Source organism: Taudactylus pleione, unplaced genomic scaffold (genome assembly GCF_031769625.1).
Source record: "Taudactylus pleione unplaced genomic scaffold, aTauple2 ptg000086l, whole genome shotgun sequence".
NCBI lineage: Eukaryota > Metazoa > Chordata > Amphibia > Anura > Myobatrachidae > Taudactylus > Taudactylus pleione.
In genome coordinates, this window is record NW_028284488.1 from 32,799,269 (window position 1) to 32,811,810 (window position 12,542).

A 12,542-nucleotide genomic window follows, 5' to 3' on the forward strand; every position below is an offset into this window, starting at 1 on the left:
TTTTTTTTTTTCAAAAATATTTTTTGCTTCTATCTAAAAAATAAAAATGACATGATGGAACATATTTAAGGGGGAACTCAATTAGCCCCAATATTATTTTCAGGCATGCAAAACCGGGTTTTTTTGCATTTTGTTTTACCTGCTATTCAGTTAGCCCCCACTTTTGTACCGAAAAAATATCTATTGTTGGGCAAAAACACATACAATCCGTGATATGGTCACGGATTGTTTGTGAAAACGGGGCTGATCAATGGGGATTTTTTTCCGTCTGCCTCAGAAGGTGAAAAGGAAATCCCTGATGACTGCCGGCTTTGGGGCTAATTGAGTAGCCCCCGGGGGGATCAATTAGCCATTGAATTCCCCTTTAAGTGTAATTTTGTGAACCAGCACATAAAAGTTAACAGACCGTTTTCATCCATGTTGCCGGAAACTTTGTTGATTACTGTTATCAAAATTTCTATATGTAGAAGGAGGCCCAGGCCTGGACGAGCTAGTGACAGGAAGCGGACTCCAGACCCAAATATCTGTCACACTTATCCTGGATCATTTGCCTAGACCCTTACGCTCGACTATTGTTGGCTATTTAACTCTCCACGTTCCGGGAGTTCCTGCCTATCTTCTTTAGCTGAAGAGATACAGATGCTGACCGTCTCTCCTTCAGTAACACCTCGTCGCGGGCTCCATCTTGGATCCGGCTTTGGCGACTGTTGCAGCTCCTGATTCCAGCGCTGGCTACATCTGTCACCTGGTCTGTGTTTTGGATAGTTGGCAAATCCTGTCCCTGGCAAATTACAGCTCAGAGTTTTTTGCAGTCCAGCAACTCCCGACCTCGGCCGCTATCTTGAAGCGCTGCTGTGTCGGTAATAGTCTCTGGGCTGAAGGTACAGCCAAGGTTATAGGTCTCCTTTGCTCTCCGGAGTGGGAGTGTGATAACTGGGTCTGCTGCTGTGGCTTGTTCTTTGGATACTCACTGCCTCATCACCCTGTCTGCTAGCCCCTAAAACTTCCTACACTATATTTAGGGAACGTCCCCTGGAAGTTTTGTACTATCCTCATCTCCTGATTTGATATCTATATATTATCTCCTTCTGTGGTCATACAGCTCTGAATGGATCGTCTCCTCACTGCTATTGTTGATTCCGAAAAGAGGCTTATGGCTCAACCGGCAAACTTGCATGATGCGTTGTTTTTTCCATGTTATGACTTGCCATATACCGATTCTCGGCTCGCTGATATGGAGACATGCATTCCCACTGTGGAGGGCGGTGATACTCCTGCTGTTGCTAGTCCAACTGTCTTCAAGTTTTGGAGAATGATATATCTGACATCATTTGACGCCATTGCCGGTTGCTTTGCTAGTATTTTATCTCCCTCTCTGCTCTTTGACTCTGTAGGCCTCATTTTATCTACAAAGGCTCAATATATTTTTCTATCTTCCACAGAGGTTGCAATTACATCCCAGGCTGTTGATTTCTCATCTTAGATTCTGAATTCAACATTTCAATATTATATGGAAGTTTTTGTTTGGGTGGGCTGGTCCGAAACTCCTTTTTTTTTTCTTTATTATTTTGCAAGAACTTGAGGCTTGGCCTGATTAGTGCTCTGCAGTCCAATGTGTTTGTTGCACTTTTGATGCCTTTTTCTGTATGTTTTTATTTTTCAGCACTGATGTACAAGTATATATCCTGATTTATATATTTCTCATGTCACAAATGTACCTTACTTTGTTCAATGTGGGAGGAATTGTATTCCTTTTATATGCCTGGGAGCTGGGTTATGTCTGACGAATGGTTACTTAAGTCTATTGCCCCTGTCAATTCCATGTGTGTTCTTTCATAGTTTTGATGTCTTCAGTATTAATCTACTATGTGGAACATAATTTTAATGAAACAAAAACCATTGAATGAGAAGGTGTCCAAACTTTTGGCTATGTATGTATATGTACATATTAGTGTATGTGTGTGTATATATGTATATATGTGTGTGTGTGTGTGTATATATATATATATATCTATACACAAAGATTGCATGCTCGGGAGAGGGGGGACCCTTTTTTGGGGGGTCCCCAACTTGGGGTGTAATGCTTTGGACCTGGAGCCCTGGTGATTGGGTCTCCAGGCTGTGGCATTACACCCCGGTCAGTTGGGTCTGGTGCTGGTCTTATATATAGGGAGTGCCCCACATCTTTTTTTGTCCCCTATATTTAAAACCAGCACTAGTCCCTGCAGCCTGGTGTTTGTTTCTAAAATACGGTGGAACCCTACACATTTTGTACCCCGTATTTTTAGAAACCACCACTGGCTGGGAAGCCTGGGACTGGTTTGGCTTTTGGGGGGGACCTTTTTTTTTTTTTTTTTTTTTTTTGTAAATTTTTGCTTTTTTTTGTTTTTTACAGTTTCAACAAAAACGGGAATTTTCGGGAAATATTCTAGGGTCCCCCCTAAAGATGTGTAGACATGGGGGATCACTATGGGTACCCCCATTTTTAACTACTGGAGGAAGTCGGGGTTTCTAATAGCCGCTGCAAATGTATAAATGCGACTTTGAAGAAAATGATGCAGAAGAGCATTTAGAATTTTTTTTGGGGAAAAATTACTATGCCCAGCAAATTTGGGGTACTTGAAAATGGGGGTCAGCATATTGTAAAGTTGCTGAAGTGACTTGAAAAAATCGTACCCACCTGCTGCAAGCAGCTGCAATAAAAAAACACCTGGGGCATACTTGGGGACCCCCCAGAGTCAAGTTCGCTATTTTTTAACTTTGTCCCCCAATATTTTTTTTTTTGGGGGGGGGGGGCCCCCAAATTCAAAGTGCTTTTTTTGGGGTGTCCTGATTTTTTTTTTTTTTTTTTTTTGGGCACAGATCGTTTCAAGGGGTCATTCTGAAGGGTGCAGGCTCCTTTTTTAATCCTGCACCCCTAAACCCCAATTCTGCACTTTTTTTTTCGCCACCTATTCAGTGGTGAAAAGTTATCCCCGTTTTTTTTCCAAAGACTTTTCGAACCTGCGAAAAGTCTTTGAAATTGAATACGGTGTAAAACCAAAACCTCCGAAAATGACGTCATTGGTGCGAAAACATCGCAAAAACGAAGTTTTCGCTCCATATTGAATACCCCTAATGGTTTTAGATCACGTGGGCTAAGATGGCGCCAATGGGTCCGCGCTACATTATCCGTACGGTTTCAGATAGCTATGGTCTATATTTTTGTTATCTACCATGACTTATGTTATTTCCATTTGTATCCCTTGATTATTATGTGATCTATATTTTATACCTGCTGATATTACTATTATATTGCAATTTTTGTTATTTTTTGTTTGGGTGTGTCTCAAAAACTCAATAAAAATTATTAGATTAAAAAAAAAAGAAAAGGTTATTTCTACATCAGGGTCCATAGGGTATCCACAGGATACCTTGGGGTATAGGTGATGAAGTCAGGCATCGGGCACCATAGAGTTAAGTTTTCAGCCTTACAAAATGCACTAGGGTCCCCCTCCTATACCCCATCCACGAGCCAAGGCATCCCAGTTTTTGTTGGTGCTCTGAGTCAGAGCACCTGTTTAGAGGGGGGCTAAGGATTAGCCCCTGAAATTTTCTTCAAGGTAACTGTGGCTGCCCATCTGGAAGTACAGCTTGGACAGTCACTACTGACGTCCATGCTGTCTTCCCTACACTCCCGCCGGTACCAGAACGCCGGTACTGATCCGGGGATGCTGGTAAGCATCTGGGGTCAAAGCTAGCGGTGACCCCAGATGTTTTGGACCATGGCCGGATTCAAGGGGGCAGCAGGTAAGCAGCGGGGTCCCGCGGTGGGTCCCCGCTGAAACATGGTCCTGAGTCCCCAGGCAGGGGGCTCCCTGGGGACTGGCTGCAGCGTGGAGCCAGCTAACAACCTGCGCTTCCACTACCCCCCTGGGACAGCGGACCGCAGCTGAGCGGTAGCACTGCGGCATCCCAGGGGTTAATTGCATGCCAGGGGAGCGCACCTTCCCTGTACACAGCTGGCGCCTCCCCCACTGCACACAGCCCTCTCTGCACCTGCCGATTGGCCCTGTAGCAGCGCTCCTCCCCCAGGCCGGCCTCCTCTCTGCTCCTCGGTGGCCATCTTTACAGAAGCATGGTGAACGCTGCTAGAAGCTGCTGATGGGTGGCATCGTGGTCTGGGTCCCCGGCATACCTCTCCGTTGGAACAGGTCTGTGTATGCAGCGCTGTGTCCTGCCAGACTCTGTGTCTGTGTAGTTGAGGATCACCGCTGATGGTGCAGGGATTAATTTCTTTGCATTGTATGTGACTGCTGCTAGCGTCTGCTGCCTGTACTTTCACCTTCTACTGTCAGCCTTTTCACTGTCCCTGCTCTTCTGCTAAAGCCCTTGCGGTGCGGTGATTGCAGGGCGGTTCTCCCACTATACTAACGATTATCAGTGAGAGGGGTCACATACTTGCCATCATGTCAGTGATTTTCCTCTCCAGCCTCTGTGTACTACGTGCAAGGTACCTATAGCGGAGGGGGAGGGTAGCGTGGAGGGGCTATGTCGGCAGTGTTTTTTATTGGCGCGACCAATTACTGTCACTGCTCCGGTACAGGAGCCGCCCTGGGCATGTTTTGCCAAAGCGCTTGCAACCCTAGTGGGCCAGTTAGCTCCGCAACCTGTGTTCTCTCAGATGGGATTGTCCCAGCAGTCGGTGTCTTCACCCATGCAGGGGTTCCCGAGACAACTGATGGTACCCCAGTCTCCCTATTTTCCCTCCTCAGGTCTCTCAGGAGCCTGCGTGGGTTAATTCGCTGACCAGCTCTGTACAGCATTTGTCGGACGTGTTACAAGGGGAGTCTGTGTTGCGGCCAGTGGCGTCTCTGTCTGCTCCTTATGAGGATAACGACGGGACGTCCGATGATGGGGAGATTCTGGATGTTTCTGACCAAGAACCACCCCGTACTAAAGAGTCGGACGCTAAGTCTAAGGTTTATATTCCTGGCCTTATTCGTGCAGTCCGCACAGCTTTAGTTATTGAGGATGATGATCCTCCGGTGTCCAAGTCCAAATATGCCTTTTTCAAGGATATTAAGGGTGACGCCACAGTGTTTCCTCTTTCGGGTCAGTTAGTAGACCATTATGTGGAGGCGTGGAAACATCATGGCAAACTGTATCGGCCTCAAAGACGTTTAGCGGTGGCTTATCATTTTGCGGACAATTATTTCTCTAAGTGGGAATCCCCTCCTCAGGTGGATTCTCATGTGACATGCCTAGTCCGAAGTGCCACATTGCCAATGTCCTCCTTAAAGGATGCTACGGACCGTAAGGTGGAGATCTGCCTGAAGTCCATTTATTCCCTTGCGGGGGGAGGGGGGCATCCAGACCGGCTATGGCCGTATGTTGGGTAGCCAGAGCTATGGAGCGCTGGGCCGATAGTTTGGAGGAGTCTTTGGATTCCGACTGTTCGGCTGAACAGGCCGAGTTGGTAGGCAATCTCCGGGATTCGGCCAGTTACATCAATAAAGCAGCCTTGGATATTAGTACCCTCACTTCTCGCATTTCCTCGGCAGCTGTGGCTGCTCGTCGCACCTTATGGTTGCGATCCTGGAAGGCGGACGCCGATTCCCAAAAGGGATTGGGAGCTTTGCCATTTAATGGAGAAGTCCTCTTTGGTCTGGATCTGGGTAAAATTGTGGCCACGCTGGCGGCAGCCAAGTCTGCATGTCTCCCGTCTGCTGCGGTCCCTTCCAGTTTGGATACGTCATCCTTTCGGCCTTATAGGGCCCAGGGTAGGCCTAAGTCACAGTCCTTTCCGAGACAGGCTGGGCCTAAGAAATCAGCCAAGCCCAGGAAAGTACCAGACGTCTCGCCCCTGAGTCTAATGACAAGCCTGCGGCCTGACTGTCCGGTCCTCCCTTTGGGGGATCCCAAAGTGGGAGGCCGCCTGCTGCAGTTCGCCCAGTGTTGGTCGACCACTACGACAGACACTTGGGTTCTGGAGGTGGTTTCCCACGGATACGCCCTCTCCTTCCGGCACAGACCCCCGGCTCAATTCTTCACCACGGGTCTACCATCAGACCGGAACAAGGCTACGGAGCTGCAGAAGGTATTGCACACTATGCTCCAGGCTGGAGTTATAGTGCCTGTTCCATTCTCCCAGAGGGGCCAGGGTTTCTATTCCAATCTATTTTTGGTGCAGAAACCCAATGGGTCGTACCGTCCGATTCTCAACCTCAAGGCCCTCAACAAGTCCTTGCAGGTGCCGCGGTTTCGGATGGAGACCCTACAGTCCATTATTCTGGTGCTGGAACCTGGGGTTTACATTGTGTCATTGGACATACAGGACGCCTACTTGCATGTCCCTGTTCTTTTGCGTCACCAACAGTTCCTCAGGTTTGCAATCCGCAGCGATCAGTTACCTTTTGGCCTGGCGACAGCATCACGTGTATTCACCAAGGTTATGACTGTCATGGCGGCGTCCCTGCGGCTGCAGGGAGTCCGCTTGTTCCCTTACCTAGACTAGCTTTTGTTGGTAGCAGGGTCTCCAGAGCTCCTTCTACGCCACTTGGATCTGACGATTGCAGTACTGCAACGCCACGGTTGGTTGATAAACTGGCTAAAGTCCACCCTGATTCCGTCTGCAGTCCAACAAGGCTCCGAGGTGCAGAATCCTCAGTCAGCAGAGGATCTTTGTGAAAAGATCTCTGCAGACAACTGCGCACCCTCAACTGCAAGGCAGAGTCGCCGTGTGTCTCTACACTCGGCGATGAGGTTACTTGGCTCCATGGTGTCAGTATGGAATATGCCCAGTTTCACTCCAGACCTCTGCAGCAATTGATCCTGTCCAAATGGAATGGACTGCCTCAGAGTCTAAGGTCCCAGACAATGGTGCTCACGCCGGAGGTTCGCCTGTCCCTAGCCTGGTGGTTGCAGACGACCCATCTCAACCAGGGTCGTCCGTTTTGGGTGGAGAACTGGGTTCTATTGACAACGGACGCCAGCCTTCGGGGCTGGGGAGCGGTCACGGGTCCACACTTGTTCCAGGGCAGATGGACTCAGGCAGAAACGGAGCTTCCAATAAACATCTTGGAACTCTGCGCCGTTTTCAATGCTCTCCAGCAGGCACAGCGGGTTCTCCAAGGTCACCCTGTGCAGGTCCAGTCGGACAACGCCACCACCGTGGCCTTCATAAATCGTCAGGGAGGAACCTGAAGTCGGGCGGCACTCGTACAGGTGTCCCGCATTCTGGTCTGGGCGGAGCGCAATCTCCCGGCCATATCGGCAGTATTCATCCCGGGAGTTCTCAACTGGGAGGCGGACTTTTTCAGTCGCCAGGACGTTCATCCGGGGAGTGGTCCCCCCACCAGGACGTCTTTCAACTTCTGGTGGACAGGCGGGGTCTTCCAGAGATCGACCTCATGGCGTCTCGGCACAACAACAAGTTGCCGGTATTAGGGTCTCGCACAAGAGACGAAAAGGCGTCTCTGGTGGATGTTCTGTCCGTCCAGTGGACCTTCCGGTTTGCTGATCTATTTCCTCCGTTTTCCCTTCTTCCTCAGGTAATCCGGAAATTCAAACAGGAAGGAGGAACGCTCCTGTTGATAGCTCCCGCATGGCCCAGGAGGCACTGGTTCTCAGACCTTCAGGGTCTGTCCGTGGACAGTCCTCTGCGGGTGCCGCTGCGACCGGACCTACTGTTTCAGGGTTCTGGTCTTCACCCGGACCTGACTCGGCTGTCTTTGACGGCGTGGCTGTTGAGACGGCCATGTTAAGGTCCAGGGGGTTTTCCAGCTCTGTAGTACGAACTATGCTAAGAGCTCGGAAGCCGCCTTCTGCAAGAATATACCATTGTGTGTGGCATACGTTCTTCCAATGGTGTCGGCCGAGAGGTTATGCACCTCGGGAGTTCCGTCAGTCTAGATTGTTGGCTTTCCTACAGGCGGGACTAGACCATGGGCTTCGCCTTGCTTCTCTGAAGGTGCAGCTGTCTGCCCTGTCCGTCTGGTTCCATCGTAGGATTGCTACAATCCCTGAAGTGCGCACCTTTATGCAAGGTGTTCTTTGAATTCAGCCGCCATTTGTTCCACCGGTGGCGCCTTGGGATTTAGCTGTGGTCCTGAGGGCTCTCCAGGGACTACCGTTTGAACCACTGGGCTCAGTGGACCTTAGATGGCTGACCGCTAAAACAATTTTTCTTCTGGCCATCGATTCGGCCAGACGTGTTTCTGACTTAGGGGCTCTATCCTGTAGACCCCCTTTTCTGATTTTTCATGGGAACGGGGCAGTGCTGCGCACTCGTCCTGATTTTCTACCCAAAGTTGTTTCACGTTTCCATATCAACGAGGAAATCTGTGTGCCGGCTTTTAACTCACCCGACCTGTCAGTGGGTGAGGCCACTTTGGACATTGTGTGGCCTTAAGAATTTATGTTGACCGTACTTCCTCGTTTCGGAAGTCGGACACCTTGTTTGTCCTCTATGGCTTCCGTAAAAAGGGTTGGCCTGCTTCAAAGCAAACTTTGGCAGGTTGGATTCGGATGTTAATTTCAGAAGCTTATCTTCATGAGGGCCTTCCGGTTCCATCCTCTGTGAGGGCTCATTCCACTAGGTCTGTGGGTCCTTCGTGGGCAGCTCGACGTGGTGCCTCTGCAGTCCAGATCTGCAAGGCTGCCACGTGGTCCTCTGTCCACACTTTTGTGAGGTATTACGCGTTTGACACCTTTGCCTCTCAGGATGCTTCTTTCGGGCGGCGGATTCTCCTTTCGGCACAGGAGCGTCCCCACCCTTGAAGGATACTGCTTTGGGACATCCCTAAGGTATCCTGTGGATACCCTATGGACCCTGATGTAGAAAATATGAGATATGGTAAGAACTTACCTTTGCTATCTCTTTCTACGAAGTCCATAGGGTTCCACAGGACTCCCGCCCTGTCGCACCTGTGCTGCAGATGGGCTTTACTCTGGCCACCGTTTTTTAAGTCTCCCTCTGGTGAGAATGTGATTCTTGTGTGTGTCCAGATCTTTTTTCTCTCTTCCTTCTCCTCCTTCGGCCTATGGCTTGGTACGTAACTGAGATGCCTTGGCTCGGAGGCGGGGTATAGGAGGGGGACCCTAGTGCATCCTGGGAGGCTGAAAACTCTATGGTGCCCGATGCCTGACGTCATCACCTATACCCCAAGGTATCCTGTGGAACCCTATGGACTTCGTAGAAATAGAGATAACAAAGGTAAGTTCTTGCCATATCTCCTATTATATAAATAGAGAAATGTTTTCCTTGAGCTATGTGGGAATTTTCACCATGGGTCAACACTTCATTTGCACAAGAGATACTGTGTAAACATCTGCTGCAGAATTATTGCTGCCTCTTTTCCAGAAGTTTATGGTCAAGAGTAAAATATATATTTCTGTAAAAACTGAAATCCTTTCAATAACTAATTCAGCAGTTGTTTTTTTTTTTCTCTATGCAGATATTGAGCAGTTTCATGTAAGTTTTGGCACTGAAGATGGGAACAGACCGGTAAGTTTCCAATATATTCAGATCTTATTATATGTTAAATATTAATTTGCACACTTTACTACAAACAGGTCTTTCCTCTGTTTCATAATCGATGTTATTTATAACACGGGTATAAAATATTTGGGGATTTATTTTCTGCTACAATGAAAACTTACTGCACATAAACTTGTTAAATGTATTTAAACTTATATATACTGAGATTTCAGCATAAATATTGTACACTGTGTAACAAAGTAAAGTTTAAAAACTAGATATAATGTTCTCATAATAGTGTGCTTTTATTATGATTTGTGGAAAGATGGGTAGATTCAGACCAGAGTTCTTCTTTCAGGCATGCAGTGTGTCTAGGGTAATTGGTAAGTTTCATGATCAGTATTATAAAATTCTGGTTTTGTAGTATATGTGTAAAGCCTTTTACTTCTACGGGGGAACACACCGAAAGAGTTATAGCTGCAATACTCTGAGGTGGTAGCCACGAAATACCCTGAGGTGTTTAACACAGTAGGCACAAATGCCGAATGTACAGCTGAGTATACAAAGTGTGGTATTTTGGTGGCGTGCCACAAGGTACTCTGATGCAATGGCACTGTATGCAGCGCAGCATGCAATAAGTTATAAGGATGTGTTAGCACTGTTTGGACAGTGCATAGCATGCAATAGGGTATAAGAAGGTGTTGGCACTGTTTTGGACAGTGTATAACGAGATACATGGATGTGTTGGCACTGTGGGAACAATGTGTAGCATGCAATGAGAGACACGGATGTGTTGGCATAGCACGTAGCATGCAATGAGATCCAGAGTATATTGCAATAACATGGAGCTCAAAACAGACAAATTCAGAAATACTTATCATCTGTGTCAAAGCTTATATTCTAACACTTGGAATTTGCGCAACCAGATACCCTGACACGGGGTCTAAGACCTCCTCTCGCCTTCACCAGGAATTCCCGCAAGTGGATATGGACTTTACTTATACCCCTTTTACACCAGAGCAAAAACCTGGGTTTTTGCTGGGTCTACCTGGGTCGCAGCTCAGTGTAAAAGGGTCCCTGAAAAATAACCCGGGTCAAGTGACCCAGCAATCCAACCCAGGTAGCTACCAGGGTTGGACCCAGGTAATGGTGCAGTGTAAACTGTGCGACCCGGGTTATCCGACCTGGGTCATGCCTAAAATGAGCTGATTGGTAGTTGTGGAGCAGTCACCTCCCACTTTTTATGACCTCACAGGTTTAGCAGGGCAGACCTGAGTTCAGTGTGAACAGAGCTGACCCAGATCGAAGGTGCAGTGTAATACCCCTTTTCCACCTAAATTCCGGGCCTGACCCGGAGTTGGAACAAAGTTCCTATCCGGATCAGACCCGGCATTTTGCCGGCGCCGACTCGAGATATTCCCGAGTCAGCGCCGCTCACACCGCAGTCGGGTCTGCATAGACCCGGCTTTTGCGGAGTGAAAGTGGTTGCTTGGAGATGACGTCATCTCCAAGCGCCACTGAAGCCGGACCAATCGGCCGGCTAGCAGCGCACTCCAGGTCATCGTGACCCTGAGTGCGCTGTTCTCACAGCAGGGTTTCACGGGCTACGCAAGTGTTAAACCCTGCTAGCTACCTGGGTTGGATTGCCGGGTCACTCGACCCGGCGATCCAACTCTCTCCCCTTTTACACCAGGGATCTGCCCAGGTTAACCCTTCAAAAGCCCTGGTTTTAGCTCCAGTGTAAAATGGGTATAAATGGGGTATGACCTGGGTTGGAACAGTGTCCAAAAACCGAGGCCGGACCCGGGTTTTTGGTGGACAAGAGGTATTAGTGAGTGCCCAGGATGCGCCCAGTGTAGTTGGTTCCCACCTTAAAAGCAACAAAGTACTTAGCTAGTATGAGTACTCTGCCTGGAAACACCCCAGATGTAAATGTTGGGTATGGATGTGCCGCTGTTGAGAAAACTGAAAACCAGAGTTTAAACAACACTGGAAGAAAACTATACTTGAGAGTATAGTTCTGGAGCAACTGGGGAAGTGCACTGAGAAGGTTCTTAAAGTGGCTGGCTGATAGGTTAGTCATCTGTGCTGCAGGTTAGTAGTAACACCTTAAGCTGCATACACACACAACGATTTTGTTACCAACGATTTTCTGTCAGTTTATCTGTCAGATTATCTTTCAGATTTTTTAAAGTGTAATGAACGATTTTTATGAACTACAAGCGATTTTTGCATATTCCCTTAATGAAAATCGTTCAGTTGACAAGTCTGACTAAACTACAAACGTGAACGATCATCGTTCATCATCTAACTCAGAAAGTGAACGATTTTTTTAAACGATATCGTTTAACGATAATCATTAAAAAATCGTTGTGTGTATGCAGCTTTTGAAAGGACATGGTGGATTAAGGTGTACAATGATGATCTCTTTTTCTGCTACAGATCATGAAAAACTCTGGTCAGATTCCTAAGAGCAGAATTGCCGAAGACTTTGCATGGGCACAGTGGGATATGACAGATCAGCAGCTGTTTTATGTTATTCCCAAGGTAAATTTCATGGTTTATTGCAGATTCTTCAGAAATTACTTTAGGTGGTGTAATAATTACATGCTTTCTATTTTTTTTTTTATATTGAGTACTAGCTAATAACATTTAAATATATTCACTGTTAGTTCAATTTCACTAAAGTATGTTGTGTTCCAGGGCTGTAGTGTACTTGGTTATAGATGGACTGTAGTGTTCACTGTGTGTGTGTATGTATGTGTACACACACACTCACTCACTCACTGACACTTCAAAAAACACAGCAGGCTGTATAGGTAGTTGTCAATGTTTCAGAGCTCCTATGCTCTTTTATCAAGACGATCTTGTCTTGATAAAAGAGCATAGGAGCTCTAAAACGTTGACAGCTACCTATACAGCTTGCTGTGTTTTTTGAAGTGTCAGCCCCGGAATTATATATGTTACGCACACACACAGTGGTGGCCAAAATTGCGGACACTTTCTGAAATTTGAATGTTTTTTAACTTCGAATGCTTATAAAAACTGTTACACTTCATGCAGTGCAATGATTCATATATCA

At 47.4% G+C, this 12,542-nt stretch overlaps 1 protein-coding gene across 3 annotated transcripts in view; it reads left to right on the forward strand.

Annotated features, from left to right (window-relative positions):
- The window catches only part of GSAP (gamma-secretase activating protein), a 195,551-nt gene that overhangs the window by 80,722 nt on the left and 102,287 nt on the right, over positions 1-12,542 (forward strand). For all 3 annotated transcript variants that reach the window (XR_015877836.1, XM_088468827.1, XM_088468828.1), the window contains 2 exons: positions 9,438-9,487; positions 11,903-12,007. Coding sequence is in view for 2 of the 3 variants with exons in the window: in XM_088468827.1 (XP_088324953.1) it covers positions 9,438-9,487; positions 11,903-12,007 (155 nt within the window). In the remaining variant the exon portion in view is untranslated. The remainder of the gene's footprint in view (positions 1-9,437; positions 9,488-11,902; positions 12,008-12,542) is intronic.